The sequence below is a fragment of the Neolamprologus multifasciatus genome, chromosome 7 (genome assembly GCF_963576455.1).
Source record: "Neolamprologus multifasciatus chromosome 7, fNeoMul1.2, whole genome shotgun sequence".
Taxonomy (NCBI): Eukaryota; Metazoa; Chordata; class Actinopteri; order Cichliformes; family Cichlidae; genus Neolamprologus; species Neolamprologus multifasciatus.
In genome coordinates this window covers 42,207,288-42,224,429 of record NC_140445.1, presented here as the reverse complement: position 1 = coordinate 42,224,429, position 17,142 = coordinate 42,207,288, and the positions used below count along the sequence as shown (strand labels likewise).

At 38.5% G+C, this 17,142-nt stretch overlaps 1 protein-coding gene across 2 annotated transcripts in view; it reads left to right on the top strand.

Annotated features, from left to right (window-relative positions):
* Positions 1-17,142, top strand: part of ntrk3a (neurotrophic tyrosine kinase, receptor, type 3a) — an 80,249-nt gene that overhangs the window by 50,577 nt on the left and 12,530 nt on the right. Inside the window, exons 8-16 of one of the 2 annotated variants that reach the window (XM_085166502.1) lie at positions 2,009-2,121; positions 3,517-3,697; positions 5,071-5,085; positions 6,628-6,642; positions 6,793-6,839; positions 7,969-8,074; positions 12,098-12,286; positions 14,194-14,324; positions 15,807-15,979. In XM_085166502.1, coding sequence (XP_085022628.1) covers positions 2,009-2,121; positions 3,517-3,697; positions 5,071-5,085; positions 6,628-6,642; positions 6,793-6,839; positions 7,969-8,074; positions 12,098-12,286; positions 14,194-14,324; positions 15,807-15,979 — 970 coding nt within the window. Of the gene's footprint in view, positions 1-2,008; positions 2,122-3,516; positions 3,698-5,070; positions 5,086-6,627; positions 6,643-6,759; positions 6,840-7,968; positions 8,075-12,097; positions 12,287-14,193; positions 14,325-15,806; positions 15,980-17,142 lie in introns of both variants that reach the window. The other variant, XM_085166503.1, reaches the window with a different exon arrangement.

Sequence of the window (17,142 nt, the reverse complement as noted above, 5' to 3'; positions counted from 1 at the left end):
TATTTTTTTAAGCTGCAGTAGATTTTTTTCCCTCATCTGTATCAACAGCAGGTTATTGTAGTATATTGATCTGGACCAGTCTGAATAACCCCATGAGGGGGCAGCAAATGCAAAGCAACCAATAAGCTGTCTCCCAGCATAGTGTGGGGGCTTTTTTGGCAGGGGTCATGCACTGGGTCATCCTCCCTTTGATCAAGACAGCTGTGTGATTCCAGTCTAAACATCTGTGTAATGCTATTCTTAGTAACCATTAAAAGTGAGGAAGGTCTCCATTATACAGAGATCTGTATATTTATTAAATTTCCTGACTTGCTTGGACTCACTCTGCTGAGCTGCCCAGGAGCTCTGACCATATAGTTTTTATTTTGTATGTATTCATTTTTTTAAATTAATTTTTGTATTGCTCCAATTTCCAGGTATTTTCAGGTATTTAGGGATTACCCACTATATTTCACCCATTTACTGGGGTAACTATAGTCTAGTCTGCATGCAAAAGTGTCCTTGGGCAAGATACTAACCCCAAGTTGCTCTCCAATGCATCCATTAATGTGTTAATATGTGTATTAATCTGTGTGAATGAATAAAAAGAAGTGCTTGTATGAATCGGTGAATGAGGTATGTTCTATAAAACACTTCGATTACTCGTGTAGAGTAGAAAAGCTTTAGGACAAGGACACGCCCTAGAGATGAAAAGGATACAGAAATGAGACTGACTTCAGGACAGGACAAAACCAGGACAGACTGGACACAAAGGGGAATTAACACAGTTAAACAAGGAACTAGAAACAAAACACAGAGGCACTAGCAAGAGCTATACTCAAGACTAAATAATGCAGAACTAAATTTAAAAGAAACTAATTATGAGCCCAAAACAAAAACTCAAAATACTTGGTAGAAACCCAGGGACATGACCAGCCCATTTACCATTACCACCCAAACTTTTTTCTTTTCTTTTCTCATTTTTTAATGTGTTCATTACGGCTTTAAATATCTATATACAATCATCCATTTATGTATAATGATATTTGTTGTTATTTTTTATCATTATTATTGTTATTATTATAATAAACTTTGTTTAACTCGGAAGTCCCACTGACATCAAAACCCTTTTTAATGGAGACCTGTCCAAGGTAACAGCCATATAAACTCAGTACATCTAGAAAAACATATCATCTAATATCATCACCTCTCGAGACATCTCCACTGTGTTCCTGATAATGTATAAATTCAGCACTAGATGTAAGCATGTTTAAGTTCAAGTTCATTCCATACACAAGCATAGTTACACACAAAGGGATCCATGAGGAGGAGCATAGAGGATTATTATTGGTACTAAAACAGAAAATGTTACAAAGGTAAACTGGTTTATGTAATTTACTCAGTATTAGTTTATAGAAAAAATATCCCAGCTATGGCCAACTGACCAAATCATAAAGAAATGTAATGAACATGAGTCGAGTCTGGCTGTGGAACTTGCTGCACTGTCTATCCGCTATCTTGGTGTTGTTAAAGGCAAAATTATTTAAAATACCTATAAAAATAATTTCATACTTGACGTTTTGTCCACATGCAAACACCCTTTAAATTTGTCCTGATGTGTAGTTTGCTTTGATGAGACTTTCTGGAGGCTGATGGTGAAGTGGGATTTAATTTTTGACACAAGCAGATCAGGTGGTAGAAAGGGTAGAAATACTTCTGTCATTTTGTTGCTTTCTACAAGACAAAATCATTCAGTTTTTCTCAATCTTTTTTTAAACTGCTACTTTAAAACCTTAAAAACCTTAAACCCGAAAGGAAATACGATTACAATTTCAGAAGTGCACATTTCAGTGTTTTAAGGTTTTTTGACAGTAAAAACTATCAAGTTTATATGGGAAACACAAAAATAGTTTACTTCTTTCTTTGGTTTAATTTTAACTTAGGCAGGTGAGTACCTGTTAACATGTGCTATAGAAGTGCAGATTGTTTACATTCTTTTCTTTATTCTTTGTCCTCTTTGTCTCTTAAGTTCCTCCCACCATTATTAGGCTGAAGGAGCCAGAACGCCGCCATGACACGTGCATTGAGTTTACCGTTCGTGGTTCACCCCACCCAGTCTTACGATGGTTCTATCAAGATAAGGTATATTTTTAATTTCATGCTCGTAAATCTGTTGTGCACAATTTTTTATTTTTATTTTGTTTGATAAAAATGTGTTGTGTACTTGTTTCTCTCTGTAAAAGGAAATGTCATTTATGAAAAAACTGGTTACATTTACAACCCCTTAGTTAGTATTTACTCAGTAAATTATAGTAAATTGTTGGGTAAATGCCACTGGGAAGAAGTAAATATTAAAAAAAAAAGACATACTCATCAATTCTAATACAAGTACTGCGAGGTTGTGACTGGTTTAGGTTGAAAGTAACTCAGCATTTATTAGAAACATATTGTCTGTAAAGCTTCAATTCCACTTACAATTGTAGTTATCCAAGGTTTATTTTGGTAATTATAACCTTACTATGGATTATATAAAGTTGAAAATAGTCCTTTCAAATTTTTGCTTTTTGGTTTGTTTCATGTACCACAAAAATGCTAAATTTGTTTTTTGTAATCCTAAATGGGGATCAGATAGGATTAGAACTGAGCATATGAGTGGGACAGTTCAGGTTTTGAGGCAAGACTGAAATGGTTTGGATATGTGCAGATGAGGGGTACAGGGAACTTTCATGGATTAAGTGGAGGAGGACAAGCAGAGGGTTGGTGTGACAGAGGAGGATTCTAGAGATAAGAAGAGATGGAGGCAGTTGATCTGCTGTGACTTCTAAAGGGAGCAGCTGACAGAAGAAGAAAAGTTATTTCTGATTAAATATTCATATTTCCTGTGGCACCCCTCAGACTTGTTGCTGTTTCCCCATGTGACAAGTCCTTTGAAAGATCCTGGAAACAACCGTGCTAGTATGTATGTGGCATTGCAGTTAGAGTTTAAAAACAGGAGGGGACTGACACTAAGCATAAAAATACAATTTGGGTCCACTGAATCATAATGCAATATGAATTAGCAAATGCTAGATATGTTGCTCTATTTTATGAAATGCAGGAGAAAAGGTTTGTTTAACAGTCCAAATGTTACACAGAAGCTACCATAACTGTTTCACATTATTACATCAAAACAGCCAAAAGGGAAATGTTTGGAACATGGGGGAGGATGAATTTCAATTAATATCCTATATTATCTATTGCTTATTAATATATTTATTTATTTATTTATATTAATATATTATTAATATATTTAGGCTTCTATCTAGCTTTATCATTACATTTCTGAGGGACTACTATTTGCTGTTTGGTTTAAGAAAAAAACAGCTTTGTTAACTACCAACAATAACTACTAGGGTTTTAGAAAAAAATATTAAACCTACTTCTACAAAGTTTTAGAAAAAATGTTACAGAGCTCTGTATACTATATCATGCACATACGTTTTCAGGGCTGTAGCTGATCTCTTTCACATCAATCCTTGTAATTTTTTCACAATGTAGGAAATTTCCCACACTGAGTATGTGCGTCCTGACATGGATATTTACCTGGACTACATAGAGGGATGCCTAACCTTTAAAAACCCAACACACCACAATAATGGCAATTATACTCTGGAGGCCAGAAACTACCTGGGCATAGCCACCAGTACTGTGTATGGGCACTTCTTGGAAAAGCCTTTTGGTAAGTTCAATCATTTAGAGTTATACTAAAGTAAATCAAAAGCTTTGCCTTCACCCCCAGCTGTGTCTTCACCACAGCACCTGCATCACTGTCTGCACTACATCAATCTGTCAGTCACCTGCTCCAGTTTCCCCTTACTTTTGAATATGACTCAGAGAAAGGGCAGTACATTTTGAGTGGGCACTCCATCCTTTTCCGATTGAGAGCGATGGCTTTGAATGTCGAGTTCCTAATTCGTTTTCCTGCCAGTTCAGATGAGCTGCAAACCATCTTAGTATTGGCTGGAAGTCAAACCACGGTTCTCCGTCTGGGAATCCGATAGTTTGCATTGTTTCTTCTGAATCTGAGGTTTAACTAATTGCATCCAGTCCAATACCCTGGCATAGATCTACCTAGGGAGGCTGAGGAATGGGATCTTCTTGTAGCTGGAGCACATTTTCCAGTCCCATTTCTTAAAAGGTTTAAATGTCATCCATTTCTGCCAGTCCAGAGAGAAATCTACATGTATGATTGCAGATGTGTTCCATGCCATTTCTTTTTTATCAAAATCTTTCACAAACTGGAACAAGAAGAATGTTTATCCTGTAAAAGTTACACAACCTTTTTGGGCTACAGCACCATAGAGTCCCACTCTTGCAAGTGTCCCCTGTTAAAGTGAACATGGAAGTTTCAAATGTATCAGTTGTCCGAATCAAGGAAAAATCTTTACTCTTGAACATGACCCTGAATTATTAGTCTGCATGGTGATCGAATGTTAAGCAATGGCAATAATGAAACTCAAAAACTGCTTTGCCACATTAAAAGTAATATTCAAACAAACAAAACATGAAATGTTCCCTGTCTAATTTAGCCTTGTACCACAAGGAACCACTGCATTATTCTGCTGCTTTCAAGCTCAGTTTTCAGTTTCGTTTAGAACCTTTGCAGGAAAAAAGTAAAAAAAAACAAAACAACAAGTTTCTGCTAAAGGGACATTTTAGTTCCCTGTGCTTTATCAGAGATTACCATCAAGCACACTGTCATGATTTAGCATTCGGTTTGACTCAATGTCAGAGTTTTCTTATAAAACAAAACATGCTCTAATCATCACCCTGTGTTAGTACTGGATGTAGTTGTGAAATAATGCTTATATTTAGCCTAAGTGTAAATTAGATGCGGAGAAATTAGAAAAGTCATACAGGATATGATAAGCTTCTTAGTAATGTTATTTATTTCCAAATTTTTCACATTTTCAGTTTTAAGTCATTTTCAGTAATTTACACCTGCTTTCTTTGAAGTGATGCCGTAGGTTGTTTGATCAGATTCTTTTGTAGAGTATGCCTTACAGAGGGTCTTTTCCAATCGTCACTTTTTCTCTTCTCTTTCTTTTATAGATGATTACGATTATGGTGAGTTTTATTATCCATCAATACATTATCAGAATCAGAATACTTTATTGATCACCAGGGGAAATTATGTAGTTTTCCATTTCATTTGTTTTCCTTTTTAAAAAAAAACCCCAAAAAAAAACCAATACAATGAAAAGCCCAACAATCATTTGACCCCCTATGAGCAAGCACTTTAGTGATGGTGGGAAAGAAAAACTCCCTTGTAACAGGAAGAAACCTTCAGCAGAACCAGGCTTACAGAACTGGCAGCCATCTGCCGTGTGAGGGGAGGAAGACAAAGACACACTGTGGAAAAGAGTCAGTAATCAATAATCATTGAATTCAGAGAGGCGCATAAACAAAAAGTGAGTGAAAAAGCTGATTGAAGAAGAAACACTCAAGGCATCATGGGAATGGCCCAGCAGCCTAGAGCTATTGCAGCTGATCTAAGGGAGGATTCAGGGTCAAGCCCTACGTAATTCCTTACTAACTCTAATAACATTTACAATAATAGATTACAGATTATTTGGGAATAAATTTCATTGCAGTAAATGTCTTTCTGAAAGTGGTCTAACTAAATTTAAGGATATAATTCCCTCACTGCCATTTTGAGTGTCATGTGCTAACACAATACAGAACAGCTTCCTGAACTCGACTCCCACAGAGGTAAATTATTGTGTGGATAGCCGCCTTGAGACCAGAAGGGCCAGGTTCGAATCCTGCTCAGGGCAACTTTTTTTTTTCACCACTTTTCAGCAAAAATTTCACCGTCTTTACCCCTTTCAGTAGAATGTTTTGCTTTTCACCACTTTTCAGCAAAAAAATTCTGCTTCTTCACCTGTTTTTAGCAGAATTTTCAGTTTCTTCACCGCCATACAACTTTTTGCAACTTTTCAACTGTTTCAGCTTTTTTCAGCAGACATCTTCAGCGTTAAGGCATCCACACAGCATTTTCGCAGGAAATGCAAATTTTTTTCTAGTATTACTAATAGTTTTACATCTTCACTGTGTAAGACTCCATACTGTGGTTCCTCTGGGAAAGACTACCAGTACTTGAATCATTGGTATAACTCTTAAACACGCACCTTAGAGCAAATAACTCATATGCTGAAGATGAAGTGGTGCTTGTTTATGTAATTACAGAACCCTCTTCACACACCAAGGTTTAATATGGAGTAATGCAGGCCGTGGCAGATAGTTGCTCCTCCATGAGCCTGGTTCTGTTTGAGGTTTCTTCCTGATAAAGGGGATGTTTTCCTTCCCAATGTCACCAAAGTGCTCATAGGGGTTCATATCATAGGTGGGTTTTTCCTCTGTTTTCTCTGTATTATTGTCTTTTTCTTACAATAAAAAGCCCCATGAGGAAATTACTGTTGTGATTTAGCAGTATATAAATAAAATTGAATTGAGTTGAATTGTTGCATGTATTATTTTTTTGTTGTTTTGTCTAACATTATGAAAAAAAACCATTCAACAAACGAAACTGTTCAGCAGCAGAAATCATATCAAGCAAAACTGCAAGAATTTGTTAATAATGTGTGGATTTCTTTCTTTTTCTTAAAGGACCCACAGAAAAAGGTGAGTGGAATAAGATGCCACTGCCTAAAACGAGTCAGTTATGTTGCCCCAAACACTAACCAGCTACACCCGACAACTAAGAGATGCTCCCACCTGTACTTTACTTCTGCCTGGGAGAACAAACTAACATTTTTTGTGTTTTTCTTACAGTAATTCCAACTGCAGAGACTCACATACCGGAGGAAGATACTTTTGGGGTAAGATAAACTGTCTGCCGCCTACAGTGCAGTTTTTAGAACCCTTCCCAGTGTCACGGTCTGTGGGGCAGACCGTGGGGATGAGGGGAATGAGAACCCAAGATGCAGGACTTTGTGATGAAGGCAGTGCGTTTATTTACAGTGGTGTAAATAGTTCACAGAATAAACCCCGTGTTTTCCCCTTGACTTCCGTGTCGTGTCTTCACCCACAAGTTCGTGCTCCGTGCTCTTCGCTCCTGTGTGTCCCCGCACCCCGTGCTCGCTGCTCTTGTCTTCCCTGCTCCTTCCTGGAGAAAAATAACAAAGAAGCAACTTGTCAGGACACTCGACTACCGCGGGCATGCACTCACTGGACTTGGTACTAATAACACTAACGTGGAGTCAAACTCAATAATCCAGCGTCGGTGGAAGCTCCATCACTCTTCTAAATAGCTCCACCGACGAGCCCAGATGAGGAGCAGGTGTGCGGCAAGGACTTCGGGTGTGGCCAGCCCTCAAGTCAGGCCACGCCCCCAGGGCTGAAGGTGCCTGTAACTTGGCCCCAGAAGACAGGCAACACAGCCACCTGCCTACATACAGATGTGCACAGGGGCAGTGCAGACAACACACCAAATAATAATGATAACAATAATAATAACAACAATAACAACAATCCTCGTCCCCACTGCCCACGGACCCCGAGTCCCCAGAGCCGGGTCCGTGACACCCAGGCACCTCAACTGCCATTCACATCTTGCATCAGGTGATTTCAGTGGGTCAAATAATATGGTGAGCTAAGGTCTCCCAATCGTTTCACCCGAAACCTCTGCTGATAATGACCCACGCCTTTTTTTCACACCTTGGCATGTGGTGAGGCACGTGATTGATAGTGGGCTGACGGCCCTCATATCTAGGGATAAAATACTTGGGACTCTTCACCATTTGGTTTTAGAACTTAAAAATCTTACTAGTTCAAAGATTACTGCCTGCTGAAGACAGAATTTTGTGATGTTTGTGGGTCTAAAGATTCTGAGAAGTCAGGTACTTTCAATCAGTCCTCGCTCCTGAAAATACTTTAGAAGTCAGGTACTTTCAATTCAATGCCGTGAAACTGTGTGACTGTGACGTTTAGACTTCATGTGATTTACAGGTATCCATAGCAGTGGGCCTGGCAGGGTTTGCCCTAAGTTTGATGCTGGTGGTTCTCTTTCTTCTCATCAACAAGTATGGTGGACGATCCAAGTTTGGCATGAAAGGTAAGAGCGAATGTATTTTCAGTCTTTCTGCTCTGTCTTTGATCTGCAATAAAAATCACATGTGTGACTTGTATGAAGGTGGGCAGCAGAAAGATGAGCTCACAGTGCTGATTGTAGTCGTTCTAAATCTGCACTATAGAAATAAAATTGAACTGAATCCTTAGAAGGAAATATTAAAAGTGTGAAATCTGCTTTGCTTGTTTTTTCATTGTGTGCACACACTCATATGAGTATATAGTGTGGTGGACTGCAGAAAATTGCAGATAATATTTGTGACATACTATGCAAACATGGTACTATACTATGCAAACAATACAAGTGCAATCAAGACCAAATGGAGGAACAATGGAAGAACACATAGGAGACAACAAAGTGCCAAAAAAACAGTTTGACTGTTTGGCCAGTCTGGGCGTTTTTTCACCTTCGACCTCTACAGCATCTTTCTTTTCCCTCTTTGTCACTTGATGCATGCTGGGATTAAATCATTTTTTTGGCTGGATAAGACTTTTATTTTATATTATTTACTGACTAGTAAGGAACAACCAGCACAGCATTCTGTTGAAATCTATATGAACTGATTATGATAACATATTGCAAGATGATGCAATACATTGTGTTGTACGTTATTTGATTAGCTATACTGCTGATGGCAAAGATATTGGGATTTTTAGCTTGCTAAATGTCACAAGCGTGTACAAAAGCAGTACAATTCCTTGGAAATATTGGGAAACAGATGTTTCCATACATAATTCATTCTCCCTATTGTTATTCTGAGAAGCAATTAGAAACGTGCTCTGTATTATTGTAGGGTCTATACCTAACAATGTAAAGCACCTTCAAGCAACTGTTGTTGTGATTTGGCGCTATGTAAATAAAACTGAATTGAAATCAAAATGTTACATTGAAAATAAATGGGGAGACACTGGTGGGGAAAACTTGACTATAAAAAATCAACAAAAAGAAGCATGCTACTGGCATGCAGTATGGGTGGAACGGGTACACTGAGTAGCATGTGGCCTTTGCCGTGCAGCAGTACACACTTCTAGCTGAGAGTCTGCAGCAGAACAGAGGTTTAAAGCTACAGCATGTCAACTCACACACTGCCATCATGAGGTGGTATCTAGAGGTGGGTGTTTGCACACATCAAATCTAGAAATAGTGAAAGTAAACTGTCCACAGAATGCTCATGTTTACCAGCCTAGCTCCCTTATGATGACTCATATCAGTGGATTCAAAAGGGATTAGAGTGGGAAAAGGTCCAGGCATGATGAGTCAAGCTTGGATTTTTCTCAGTTTCACATTGTCACTCTGTTTGGTTGGAGACTTTATGTGCTTCAGTTCAAACCAAATTTTCTTTTTAGTGTCTTGATGAGAATTAAAGTTACTAGACAATTTTTATTTCTTCTGTGCACCAACACAATCCATAAATCAAACAACTGAGATGTGATTGAAGTGCAACTTTTACGTTTTTAATTTAAAGGGATCACAAAGGTGTAAAAGAGAGAGGCAACAACACCCCTATTAGATGAATGTTTTCTATCCTGAAACTGCTGTCAGGCAGCTTTTTCTGAAGAGAAACTGACAAAAAAAATGGTGTTTCACCTTGCAGAAGGCACAATCACTTTGTGACTTGTGTGTTGGTTCATTCTTAATAAAACTAAAGGCTGTTAAATAAGATACAAAAGACCCCTATGAGTAGAACATTGAGGGAACAATTTACCCTGCCCTTTGCTAGTATATTTAAACACAGTGAAAGCAGCACACACTTCCATATCATCACAAAGATATTTCTAGCAAAAAGTTCTCCAAATTTTCTCCACCAGTAATGTGTCAAGAGTACTTGGTATGTGCAATAGGCAAGCTGTCAAGGCTTAAAAAACAAACAAACCATCAAATAAAAGACATTATAATCACTAATAAAAATGTCCAGACCAAGTGACAGAATCATAGTTGGTTGGCTGGGCCAGCTATGTGTTTACCGAGTCACATGTTGAATAAAATGAAAAGATTCTAGAAGATTATGAAAGTCAGAAGCTATGGAGCACAAGCAGTAATCAACATCAAAATTTAAACTCCCCAACAGAATGATTCTTTCCATCTTAATGGTGGACAATAAGAAATCACCAAAATACACTAAGAAACTCACAGCTGATCCTGATGGTCTACAGATTAAAATGACATAGAAAGGATGAATCCAACCAATCGTCATCATCTGTATCTCAAAGGATTTAAAAGAAGAATTATTCAACATTTGACAGAAAAAAAATTGCTAAAAATGACAGCCAGCGAATGGCAAACAGCATTAATAATTTTGTAACTAATTGTTACAAAATTAATTGTATCTAATTGATATAGATTATGAAAAGAGATTGTTAGGAGAGTAAATGAGATGCCAATTTTACTTTACATTAAAATACATCAGTGACCTATGTCTGGCCCTCAGTGCGATCAGTGTGGCCTGAGTGAAGCCCTAGAGAAACTATGTTTTAATAGCCATGAACACACAGAAACCCAATATGAACCATCTGGCTGTTCACGTGCATGCACGTTCACATTTTGAAGACATTTAGCTTACAGTGAGATGAAGTGTACTGATACTGTGTCACTGTTCACTTCGATTGCTCCAAATGCATGGTTTGTAAAAGAATAAAAAAAGGGATGATTCCATTAGGGCTTCATAAATCCTGCTCCTCAGAGACTTTTTGGGGAGAAACTCTCTGGTTTCTTCTAAGAAAGAACATTGGCATCTTTATGTCACTGTACTCTCCTTTTGGTTCCAATAAGATTGTTGTGTTCTTAGGAGAATAAAAAATGTCTGTAATTGAATGTGTTATGGTCAGTCCAGTCCATTCTTTAGTATGACCTTTTTTTTAGTTGTTTTATTCTACTGTAAACCTTGAATGATACCATGCTCTCCCCCCGTTGAGCTACGGTCTGTCTTTCTACATCTGTCTGTCTGATGCATATAGTCATATAGGTCTTCTGGGAGTGAAATTGAATCGAGGCTGTACTACATGCAGAAAATCTATATGAAAATGAATTATGAAAAACTATTAGGCATTTATTTATTTAGTTCGGTGCATTTGTAGTTCAGGGTTTAGATAATAAAATGTAGATTTACTTTATTTAACTTTATTGTATTGAGAGGGTTTTTTTTATTGTGTTTGAGGGATTTAATTTTAGCCCCCCCCCCCCCCCCCCCTTAACAAGCTGCACTTGTTAAAACTATATTCATCTGTGGATTAATCACATATTCTTTTTTTTATTCAGTTCATTTCTTCAAAGAATGTCATGTTTGCAGTTTGTCAACACTGCTGTAACATTCAAGGCACAAAGCAGCAACCAGCATCACAATGAGTTTGTTGCTGTGATAACTGAGTGTTTTCTCTGAGTTTCCCACCCAAGCCAGTGAAAAGGCTCTGAGTGTTTTAGCCATGTTTATATAGTCCGTCTGTGGCTGTACGCTCACAAAAAAGTGAGCGTACAGCCACATTAATGACACGACATATTGTAATTGTTTACACTGATATCTGCGATAGAGATCCGAATATTTGAGTGAAGATGAGGCTGAAATTATTTGAAGTCAGTAGGTAGTGATTTCAAATCAGTTGATCTCGAATCTGCAGTGCATGTTACTATGGAGATTGTACTTTGATAAGTAATCAACCACCTTCATAGTACAGAAAACCCAGGGTTAACCCTGAAGTTACAGAGATAAGGTGAAATCCTGCTTCGTAGTACAGTCCTCTGGGCAGCACAGATACATAAAAACTCTGGACTGACCTACTGACCTAGTGGATAAAAACCGTTGAACTGAAAGATACTTTTTTCCTCGGTTCTCAGGAGGATAAGTCACACTTAATCAATGAAGAAACTCTGCTTTGCATCACATCCCTTTGTTTCAGAGACTCTTCTTATAATAACAGGAAATATTTGAGGAAGTGTCCTAGACGTAGAAACAGTTAGTGACTGACAGTATAGAGATATTCATCCAATCTAAACACTCCATTTGTGTCTTTGTAGGTCCGGTGGCAGTGATAAGTGGTGAGGAAGACTCTGCCAGTCCCCTTCATCATGTTAACCATGGGATCATTAGCCCCTGTACACTGGATGCTGGACCAGCTGCAGTGGTGATTGGAATGACTAGAATTCCTGTTATAGAGAACCCACAGTACTTCAGACATGGCCACAACTGCAACAAACCTACCACCTGTAAGTGAAAACATGTATTCAGTTTTGGTTTCACTTCAGTTTTACCTATATAGCACCGATTCACAACAACACTCTTGGAGTATTTTATATTGTAAGGTAAAGACAGAGGAAACCCAACAATCAGACGACCCCCTATGAGTAAGCACTTGGGGATAGAAAACGTCCCTTTTAACAGGAAGAACTGGTTGCAGAACAAGGCTCAGGGAAGTGAGTCCATCTGGCGCGACATGCAAAGACATGCTGTGAAATAGAACCAGAGATAATAATAACTAATGTCTTGATGCATGCTCAATCAACCAGGTAAGTAAATGCCAGAAGCTTGATTCTGTTCATCTGGATGAAACGTTTTCAGTGAGAGAAGTGCGCTTTGACAGTCATCCAAGTGACTTCTTCAGTCTCAGCTGACTGCAGTTTCCCCCAACCCTATAAACAGTACATTTGCACAATAACTGAAACCAGCCCACTGAATGAACATTGGGCTGTGAGGTCAGGTCTTTGATCATTAATATCCAAATTGTCATGACCATTGATCAACTACCATTGATCAGACCACTGATCATTGATCGGAGACCATTGATTAGTGGTCATGAGTACCATTCACAGAGAGTTGGGGAATGGCTGCAATCACAGCAGCCACTGTGTACTCATTGTTAACAGTTCGATTACTGTCCTCTTAAAAAATTTGAAAAACAAGCATGGCGGCATCACTGCATATCAATATGGACTTAAAATAGAGGTAGATTTAGTCTGATATATTTGTCTCTGAATAGCTTCCCCTTGAAAATGAGGGAACTGTTCAGATGTAGGTATTCAGATTCTCTCTCTCTCTCTCTCTCTCTCTCTCTCTCTCTCTCTCTCTCTCTCTCTCTCTCTCTCTCTCTCTCTCTCTCTCACTCACACACACACACACAAATTTTGAGAGGAGAATATTTAAATGAATCTTACAATGAGTCACTAAGGCAAACTGTGCTTTGCACTTGATATGGTTCTGGTGGAGCAGAGCTTCACACATTTCTGAGCATTAGAGGCAGGGACAAGAAATGCCACAAAAGGCCTTATACCCCTGACATTAAATGGTCAAATGCCAATAAACTGGTTCACTGTTAAATAAAATCTTGATGCTGATGTTTTTGAATAATTCCACAAAGTGTTATTCAGTCATGAAACTCATTGATTGTGTATCTAACAATGTTATCTTTGTTATCATTTTATTCCGATGATTATTATGATATGCACTTACTCTGCTGCCATCACCCTCCTCAGCTGTGGTAGCAGCTGTGTGTAAGAAACTCAACGATGATGATGGTATATTACAGTGGCATTAATTGTGACCCAGTGGTGGAACAGTTTTCAGTGTGTGTGTGTGTGTCTTAGATAACTTACTCCTTAATGACAGTAACTGTACTAATTACCAAGCAGCCATATAATCACATAAATTTATATTAAAATAATTCCTTGCATAAATATATGCTATTTGAGATATAATATTAAGGTGTAATCAAAGCCCATTTTAGTCTCTGAAAATGTGTCATTCACTGCTACAGGCAGGAAAAATAGCTGTTGTAAATAAAATCCACTTGTGCTAAATCCCAAAACAGTGTGTTCAAATGAAAGAAATCTTCTTCTTTTTTTAATCCATAAAACACATGTAAAATAAAAACAAAACAAAACAATTTTAGATCATCCACAGAGAACAGTGTCAGTAATCTTCTGTTTGATCAGTTTAAAGTAGATCTATTCACAAGTTTTGCAGTTTTATTCAACTTCATGATGTAAATTGTAGCCAACAGGTGGCAATCAAACATAAGCAGCAGGAATGAATACTTGGGAGATTTCATTTGAGTGGCTGTTTTGTAGTAATAATAATGGCTGAAAACTCATTTCCTCCTTATCTTTGTCTTTTTCAGATGTTCAGCATATTAAACGACGGGACATAATTCTGAAAAGAGAGCTTGGTGAGGGAGCCTTCGGTAAGGTGTTCCTGGCTGAGTGTTACAACCTGAGTCCCACTAAGGACAAGATGCTGGTAGCTGTAAAGGTAAGCTACATAGATATAACTTGTGTGTGTGTGTGTGTGTGTGTGTGTGTGTGTGTGTGTGTGTGTGTGTGTGTGTGTGTGTGGTTGTTGGTGAGGTCTATAATTTTCCTTCTTAATATACCATGTCTAAGGTGTAGCATTTGTGCTCCGATAGAAAAGTCTACACTTACGAGGAGACTAGATCAGAACTAGACTACTGTCTAAAGAGGCTGTAGCTCAGGTGGTAGAGTGAGTTCGATCCCTGGCTTCCCCAGTCTGCATGCCAAATATCCTTGGGCAAGATACTAACCCCAATCATGTGTGTGTGTGAATGTTACTTAGAAAAATGTGCTTGTGCGAATATGGGTGAATGTACAAGTTGTGTACAGTGCTTTGAGTGCTCAGAAAGAGTAGAAAAGCGCTATATAAGAACCAGTCCATTTACCATTTACTGTGACCTGGATGACTGAGAACCTACACAGATTAGTCAGACTACACTGTCTACAGTGTCTTTTAACTTGACCTCTGATGTTGCCCCTCCCAAAACCCTGACTTCTTTAAAATATTTCTGGCCCATTCTTAAAAGCTGGGTCTGTGGCAGGAAATCAACCAATTTAAATTTAAATCAACTCTACCAATTCTGCCAAGAGCAGTGGTCAAATATCCAGCCAGAATTATGTTAGAAGCTTGGTGATGACTACCAAAAGCATCTGGTCAAAGTTAAAATGTATTAGTGAAGGAATCTTAAGCCCTGTGTTGATTCAAACTGAGTTCAAAGAGCAATGGCAATAACCCTTCACAAACAGTGCAGTCTCAGCACATTTCTCATTAACACTGAGGTTATCATCCCTGTCCACTCAAAAAGCCAGTGTGAGTGTGAACACATCTCCGTGAAACACTACAAACTGCATTCACATTTTTCCTTTATTCTATTAATAAGCTTACCTAGCTCGTCCACCCTATTTTCCAAGGACTTTACATCAATTACAGCTGGTACATCCTGTTTATATTTCTTCTTAGCTCTCCACTTACTTCATGGTCTGTCTCCCCTGTGGCTCCTTCAGAATTACAAGTCTTACTCCAGGCTGTAGGACATGAGATGCAAAACAATGAGTCATCTCAACTTAGTTGTGCAAGGAAGATCAACCTTATCGGGTGATAAAGTCATTAAAACAGCACAGCAACAACAATAATGGGAAGTGCTGTAACAGGCTGCCACTTAACAGGGTGCCAAAAAATGGAAGTCTGTGTGACAACTCACCGGTGTTAAGTACAGAAAATAACTAGCATTTGTGGTCAGATACTGGCAGAATCTGGCCCAATTTAAGGATCATTTACTGCAAGTAATTAATGAAGTTTCTGTTCATAAGTGCATACAACTCCCTTGCTTTGAAAAGCTTATGGATATACACATGAGGGAGGACTGTTACCATAGCTATCCGAGTGTAACATTTGTGCTGTGATACCGTCGTATGACAACAGAATACTCTCTGAATCTCCCAGACGCTGAAGGATCCCACACTTGCAGCCAGAAAGGATTTCCAGCGTGAGGCTGAGCTCCTCACTAACCTTCAACACGAGCACATAGTGAAGTTCTACGGAGTGTGTGTGGATGGAGACCCTCTCATCATGGTCTTTGAGTACATGAAGCACGGAGATCTCAATAAGTTTCTCAGGTAAGTCAAGCATTGAAGCAAGTGTGTCTTTCTTCTTCTACAGGGTTTTGATGACAGACAGTTTTACCAGTAGAATTCGATTCTACTTGTAACAGTGCTATTCACTAATGTGTGTCTGTGAGAGATATGATGAAATATATCGGATGACAATATTAAAACATCTATTGTTTCATATTATACTCTATTATTTATTTCGTGATGTTGCAAAACACACTGTTTACTGTCAATATTTTTCATTGCTTTAGATAACAGTAATGGTCACCAAAGAACTTCCTAAACGAGGGGCTACCTCTGTAGCATGGACATGGTTTATTATGGAAAGTCTGACACTAAGCAGAAAACTGTATTGTACAAATTACGCAGCAAACAAGTCCTACAGACATTAACACAACAAACCTCTTCCACAACCTAAGCAAGACTCATAAAAGAGTATGGACTCAAAGGTTAGAACTGGCTTTTCCCAGTAGCACGCCATATAATAAAGACTCACGAAGATAATAGCAGCCATTACACTTCCATCTATAAATACAGTTATGGCAAAAAGGATCGGCACCCCTGGAAGTTTTCCAAAAAATGCACAATTTCTCCCATAAAATTGTTACAATTACATTTGTTTTGGTGTACACATCTTTATTTCCTTTATGTGCAGTGGATCAACATAAACAAACTTGAATTTGACAGCTTTTCCCACAAAATGCAAAAACTGGGCTGGACGAAATTATTGGCACCTATTAATATTTGGTTGCATTGTCTTTTGGTACTGCAATCAATCACTTCCTATGACCATCAACAAGCTTTTTACACCTCTCAACTGGAATTTTAGACCACTCTGCTTTTGCAAACTGCTCAAGGTCCCTCAGATTTGAAGGGCACCTTCTCCCAACATCAATTTTGAGATCTCTCCATAAGTGTTCAATTGGATCCGGACTCATTGCTGGCCACTTCAGAACTCTCCAGCGCTTTGTCTTCAACCGTTTCTGGGTGCTTTGAGAGGTATGTTTGGGGTCAGTGTGTTGCTGGAACACCTATGACCTCTAATGCAGACCCAGTTTTCTGACACTGGGCCCTACATTGACTTCCAAATTTTTTTGGTAGTCTTCAGATTTAATGATGCCTTGCACACAGTCAAGGCATCCAGTGCCAGAAGCAGCAAAACATCCCCA